The sequence below is a fragment of the Aspergillus pseudonomiae genome (assembly GCF_009193645.1).
Source record: "Aspergillus pseudonomiae strain CBS 119388 unplaced genomic scaffold BDV37scaffold_199, whole genome shotgun sequence".
NCBI classification, from domain to species: domain Eukaryota; kingdom Fungi; phylum Ascomycota; class Eurotiomycetes; order Eurotiales; family Aspergillaceae; genus Aspergillus; species Aspergillus pseudonomiae.
Window position 1 is genome coordinate 13776 of NW_022476191.1, and position 6952 is coordinate 20727.

The window sequence follows — 6952 nt, forward strand, 5'->3', positions numbered from 1 at the left end:
GGCTACCAACAATTAAATAAGTATCTGGCGTTAAGACAGCGTATAGATATAATAGAGATATAATACTAAATAGATATTAGGCAGAATATTTCTAAAATATAGAATAATAGACGAGAAAACTGCTGTTTAAGATATTCTGTCAAGCTTCTAGGACTGTCAGTAGTGATAACATCTTCCACCACTAATGGACAGGGGAAGGTCAGGTAAATATGAGGAGGGGAGAGCATTCGGAGTGTCTTGGTTCGTTGGGAATAGAGGGGCAGCTATACCGAATGCCCGATAGACCATAGCATTAAGGCACATTCGTTCGGGTTTAATAACTTTGTCAGACTAATTATCATTGGTCACTTATCATCGGGGTCCAGCGTGACCATTTGTCTCAACTTCGATAGTCACATGATCCAGAAGCCGAAAGTGTACACAAGAACCAGTAGCAAAAGCCATGGAATCACGTGGCCCAGATGCGTCATAGTAAACCTTGTTTGGCTTCTTCGCACCTCACACTCCGGATCACGAATATTGATACTTCCTCCACACCCTTTTGCATCAACATCGGTCATCTGTAAAAGAAAAATCCTAGATCCCATAAATTTCTTTTCTCTACCACCTTGCCAGAGTCCATCGGTTGACAACCTTCTTTATATCTTAATTTTAATAGTATAGCCCCGAAAGGACTGCAAAGGGTTACAACCTGCGGCACTTACTAGGTAGTGGCAGTTCAACGATCTGCCAAAGACATGCGCTGCCGAGGGCTTGCCTACCGCCTGCCTATATAGACTTTAACTACAGAAATCCCTATAGATTTCTTGCCCGTCGCTCCGGGGGGTACCCCCGCTTATTTTATTCGCTCCTCAGTCCCCTTCGGGGATATTGGGGGGACCCCACCCCCCTACACTCGATGGCGCTTCTTCTTATAGTAATGCAGCGCGTTCAAATGATCTAGAATCTAGGCAATGCAGCGGGTTCAAATGGTCTAGAATCTAGGTAATGCAAATCGTTTAAATGATCTAGGAATCTAGATAAAGTAGACTACTCTATATAGATTACTAATCTAGATCTTCTAAATAACTAACTAGTTAACGTAATCGGTAAACGAGCGGGTCACGCAAACGAGCGGGACACTGTGATATACTATATAAAATCACTTTTTATATCTCAACAACCAGAGCTGCTGGGGATTCAAGATTTAATATAGATCCTTATATTTACTTAAGATATTATAAATTTAAAGTAGAAAGCTCTCTATTAAGTATTCCCCCAAGTAAAATAAATTACAATGTATTTTTTGTAATTTATATATAATTGTATCTGGAGCTTGAAATAAAATAATTAGAATTTTGGAAAAATATATTCCATATTTATAGATATTATATATATCTCTATACTGAGTATCATATCGCTACTACTTCTAGTTGTTAAGTTATTTAGGTTATAAAAAGTGCCCTTTTATATGGAATACAGAGGTGACCCGCTCGTTTGCGTGACCCGCTCGTTTACCGATTACGTTATGCTTAGACTGATTATATAAGAAAAAGTAGTAAGTGATGTCAGGCGTTAATTTTTAACCAATAAAAATCTATATTGATGGACAAAACCTACAACCAATCAGAATCGAGAAGGTGAAAACCTGTCCAGTATGTTGCTAGCTCCGCTTCGCTCCGCTGCGCAATCAAGGCCACATATGAGCATGTTGTAGCTGAGGATACATTTTAGCATTCTTCTTCTCTTAATCTACGGAAAGCTTTTTTCAACAGATCCTGGTATTGCAATTGCCTTGTCGTTCATTCGATAGTTTCGCTTGGGGTCCAGACCAGAAGAAGGGAACAAAGAGTGCGATCGAAGTAGTCGTTGATTGCATTGTTGAGAACTTCCTTCTTCCGCGTATGTTGGCTATTGACTTTCTACGGTGAGAAGCACTGTTTATCTTGGGTAGTCACAGTCCGAGCTTCATCTGTCAAGATTTTGCAACCAACGCTTGCATCGTCGTCCGCAATACAAACATCTACGTCTTCCGACGCTTCATATCGTGTATCTATCCAATGAAAAAGATGTCTTGTACTTGATTACTATCGTTGTGTAATTACTTGAAATGGTAAAAGCGATTCTAGGAAACGTTTCGAGCAGAATGGGGAAGGTTGCAAGGACGATGAAGGAATAGAATCGAGAAACGAATCAAGGACCGCTTTCAATACCTGGAAGTTGCCCATATTCTACCACATTGTCTTACAACGGTTTCCTCCGGAGATGCAGACCTAGTATGTCTTATTTAAAACAAACTTCATTGCTCTGCTAACATAGTTCTATAGAGTATGTCGAAAAAGAACGTACTCTAGATTTTAGATATGTTCTGCCCCCGTCTTATTTATCTAATTTATGGTCCAAAGGTCGACAGCCATGTTAACGTCCTTTAACGCTCGACTATCATCGTATGTTCGTTGATTTTTAGTTATTACGAACCCACACGCGTGCTATATCAGTATAAATTGATTTAACAGAGCGAAGTCCATTTTACGTGATCCCTAACAGCAACAGTTACTCAACAACCAAAAAATACATGCCACCACGGAGAATGAAGAAGCCAGCCAGCTAGTTGCTAACATTTTCTGGCCCAAGCTTGCAATAATCCCAGCGGAATAGAACACAGATTTAAGGACACCGACAAGTGAGACATACACCCCTGTAACTGTTGCTGACCCTGCTATATTAGAAACCATCGACATCTAGATATGGTTAGCGCTTAAGACCACGTTCTTAAGCTTGAAACTACATACCATTGCGCATATACTGACCAAGCAGCTTCCCCGGCCGGAGACCATGGCTGTTAATCCCGTAGTTAGAGTGAGTACAGTTGTGGTAAGTGCGGTTATATAGGTGGCGCTTATTCCCTTCGATGCCACCTTATACACACCTACTACCTTTTCGACCTGGCTAGGAAATATCTTTTCTGCCCAAGAGCTCTCCAGCCCGAGTACTTCAGTAAAGTTGAACCAGAAGGACGAGCTTGGAGGTGTACATTTCCTGACGGTCGAGCCAGTTCCATTGAAGCTCCCTTGGCAGTATCCCCAAAGCCCGATGATGTAGAACCCCTCTATACTGGGCTCTATCTGAGCAAGTTTATCAGAAACATCCTGAGCCTGATTTTTTGCTTCATCTACCGCATTTCCCACCGCTCGCGTCACACCATCAAGGCCGCTGTTGCCTGCATCCTGGGCAGTGTTGCTTGGATCCTGCAGTGTTGACGAAACATCTGAAGTAGACACTGCTACCGCAGCTAAGGAATCATCAAAGACTGACCGTTGTGAGATGAGTCCCGTTAATTTCTTCTCCAGAGTTGGTCCAAACCCCGTTAGATTGACCTGCACAGTCAGTTGCTCGGTTCCACGCTTTCCAGCGGAGTATTATGCACTGACATTCATAAAATACAGTTCACTTTGAGGAGACGATGTGTGGGTACAGCCAATACCCACGAATATAAGACATATTAGGCTAGCAACTGAAAAAAACATAAGGCAAGACGACACATAGCGACTTTCTCGTCTTACCCATAAGTCATAAAAATCCCGCGCTCTGGCAACGAAGCTGGTATATTTGGCACCCTAAGAAGCGAGTTACTAACAAGAATAATCTTCAGTTATTAACTTAGTCTTTTAAATTACTGCTTGCATATACCTACAAGCAGCGTTTTTTATTTATCTCTTCATATATATTTATCCCCTAGGCGATGGTTGCTGTAGTAGCTGATAGGTCTTCAAGCTATGGCTCTATTATCTTAGTACACCGTTAACCCTCACTAAATAACAGTCTCGAGCAGGTGAGGCCTACAGGCCAGCTTTTAGATCATGTAGGGCCATAAGAGAAAGAAGGAATGTGTACAGCAGAATATCTGTAAACATTCGAGTTCCATCTCTATACACTAGGAACATGAGACAGCAGCTTTTTCTTGTAGTTTTTGCCCACATTAGTAAGGGCATCCTGCATTAGGCCTTCCATTGCAGACGGAGATTCTATATCTTAAACCCCCCAAATTTCTTCCCACCCGCTCTTCTTTATCCTATAGCAAATACTCGAAGCCGCTTGTCAGATACCACCGTAATATATTCAGAATTAGCTTTTCTGGCTTAGTCCAGACTTCATCGCAAGCCATGATACTTTATCACAGGTACCCACATACTGGTATATCGTATTGATCCATTTTTTTACACTTACTTTCTTGGCATACAGTTATTTACCTGTCATAAATTTACAAGTATAATTTTGCACAGCCGCAATTGTGGCTTGAATTTTACTTTTACAAAACAGAACACGATACAGTGATGGAGCATTACGAGTCATTACACACCGTTCGTATCAGTCCCGTTAATCGCTTCCGCCAACGGGCAGTACAATTTAGCGCTAATATTCGATTTCCGAGTCCGAATAACGACCTTCCACGATGATTTTCGACCGATATGCCATAGCCCTAGATTTTTAACCTTTTTACCACCCAGAATACCAACTCTACTGTGTCCTAAGTGCTGCATAACCATCTATAGCTATGTGTGCGATGAATAAAACGGTGCGCCAATTGCTTTTTAGATAGTGGTAGCGAACCTTCATCTCTCTGTGCTAACGCCTGTTGTTAATAGAAAAATACGTGTATCTCGAACTTCTAGTAATTAGTGATGGCATAAAGGGCCAAGCGCGTAAAGAACATCGACAGACGGTATTTGCCAATATAAACTCCTTCCCATCGAAAAATGCGGTGTATCCTGGTAACATTCACTTTGAGAGAGGTATAAATAATTCTTCTCAAGTTGCCTCGGTCCTAGGTTTTATTCACATAAAGTGTAAGTATTATTAATAGTCTGAGGTCGCGCCCATACTCAAGACTCTTGGAGTTTACACTCTTCCGCTACTCACGAAAGATCCATTCCAGGATCAGGATTTTTAATTCTTCACATTCATCTCATCCTTAGCTCTATGCTTAGATGCATATGTATAGCTGTAGTCCTTAACTTAGGTCTTCAGTTGCCATGAAACTTGCCGATTACGGCGACCTTGGGCATAGTAAGCGAGAACTCTTTGTACAATCATGAACAGGCCTACAGTTAGACTTTGGCTCGCGAAGCTTTTATCAGTAGCTGGTATCAGCGCCACATGTCTCGGTGTTTATGTAGGCACTGTTTAAATAGTCCTTTCATCATAAAAGCGGCAACTTCTCCGAGGTTTATTGCCCTGTCATCGCAAGTCTGGCAGTGAACGTGCTGACAAGTAGCATTGACATTCATGTTGTGTAGGGTTACTATATTTACTTGTGCCCCAGCCGTTCCTCGACTTCGCATAAGAAGATATCCCCTGTCCTTCTCCTGATACAGTCACCATAGTTCTTCTCAATGTAGGGCTCTGGCGTACGAGGCCTCCAGAGCTGGTTTGCTTTTGTTGTAAATATCTAGCAAAATAGACTTAGGAAAGGCTCTACATACTAGGAAGGGGAGAACCGGGCATTAAAACTGCTGTACGGAGGATATTCGATGTAAAGACGGAACAGCTAGGCCCGGAGGCCCAATATCCTGTAAACAGTTTTGAAGACTAAGTTGGATCATATGTTTTCTGATTTGATTTGATTTACACATGTGGAACTGTTAAGACTGGACTTACGGATGCCTTAGACAAGTAGGAAACTCTAGCGAAAATATCACTAAGACATCAAACCAATTACCTAAAAGCATCCCTTGTCAAAAATGAAACATATCGGATGTTTTTAAGCTCTTTGCAGTACGCAAGTCTCTCTTGCATTACAAATCCCACTGCGACAAGGGCCTATCAAAGTTCCTTCCGTATAAGCATTAGCAACTCTACACCATACCATAAGTGATGTTTGGCTCTAGATGGACCCAGTGGTGGGAAGACCTGAGAATTAGGTGCTATATATTACGGCATTTAGAGATGGATGACCATACGTATTCTCACTTTACGAGGGTTAGCTTAGAGCGATTAATACAATCGCTGTTGGCTTTCTACTTCCAGAACAATAGTCCATATGTGCCAAATCATCACATTGTGTAGCATGTCTACCAAGAAGCGGTAGAGCCCTCTTGACTGTATGGCTTAAGCTGATCAACTTCGTATTTTACAGAGCAGACGACGTATTCACATGGAAAGAAATCACAGTAATTAATTTGAGATTAGAAGCAATTCAATGAGGGGCTGTGTATTAGCTGAAACTCTCAACGATGGCCATACACGTCGCTTACTGCTCATAAAGTGGACCTCAGTCGTAGATTCGGAGGCGTCGTGATGTTTTATGCCCTCAGTTAATTGAAGGGATGGGCTTGGCGCTATGATTTTTAGTTAACATGCCGTTTCGAAGTAGTCTGCTCAGCTGGGTGATCACTGATTTGCTCCGGAATTAATCCCGGATTGCTCCGGCGCCCTGGTTTCAATGCTCCGGGAGCGCTCAGCACACGCACTTCTGTCTTGTCCCACGCTCCGGGAGCAATCACTGAGCAAAAAGCGGCCCTGAGCTAGTCCTGTTCCGGAAGAGGAAAGTCCCTAAGTTTCCGCAGAAAAACAATACGGTAGTAGTAGTAGTAGTAGTATTCAAGTGTTCAATCTACCCAATCAAACTTCTTCTAGTACGAATTGCTATAAGGGGACCTCTTTAGAATACTGGAATGGAAGCGCTCAGGAGCTGCAGTAGGAGACGATAAAGATGATGAATTCAGTAAAGAGGTGAAAACTCTGCAGGAGGGCTAAATACATGATTCTCTGTGTAACGGTAGGCTGAATCACGTGCCCGATTCATCGTCTAACAACCTCGAGCCTCGCCTCGAGGGCCTACCAGGTAGCTGAATAGTACGAGCACTTAGGCATTGTTAACTCATGCACCCGGAGGAGCTGAGACGGGATCAACCAGTGTTTTATCTACATGAACTTGGGCTCCTTGAACCGTCTAGCGGATGCATGAAGTGAA

General features: G+C 42.4%; 1 protein-coding gene across 1 annotated transcript; it reads right to left on the minus strand.

The window, feature by feature from the left end:
• Nucleotides 1-2519: 2519 nt before the first annotated feature.
• Nucleotides 2520-3506, minus strand: BDV37DRAFT_277255 (SUR7/PalI family protein; the record flags this gene model as incomplete). The annotated part of the gene is made up of 3 exons (XM_032085716.1): nucleotides 2520-2720; nucleotides 2772-3356; nucleotides 3468-3506. 3 exons carry the CDS (start codon nucleotides 3504-3506, stop codon nucleotides 2520-2522), a joined length of 825 nt encoding a protein of 274 aa, XP_031934317.1.
• Between the last annotated feature and the right edge of the window lie 3446 nt (nucleotides 3507-6952).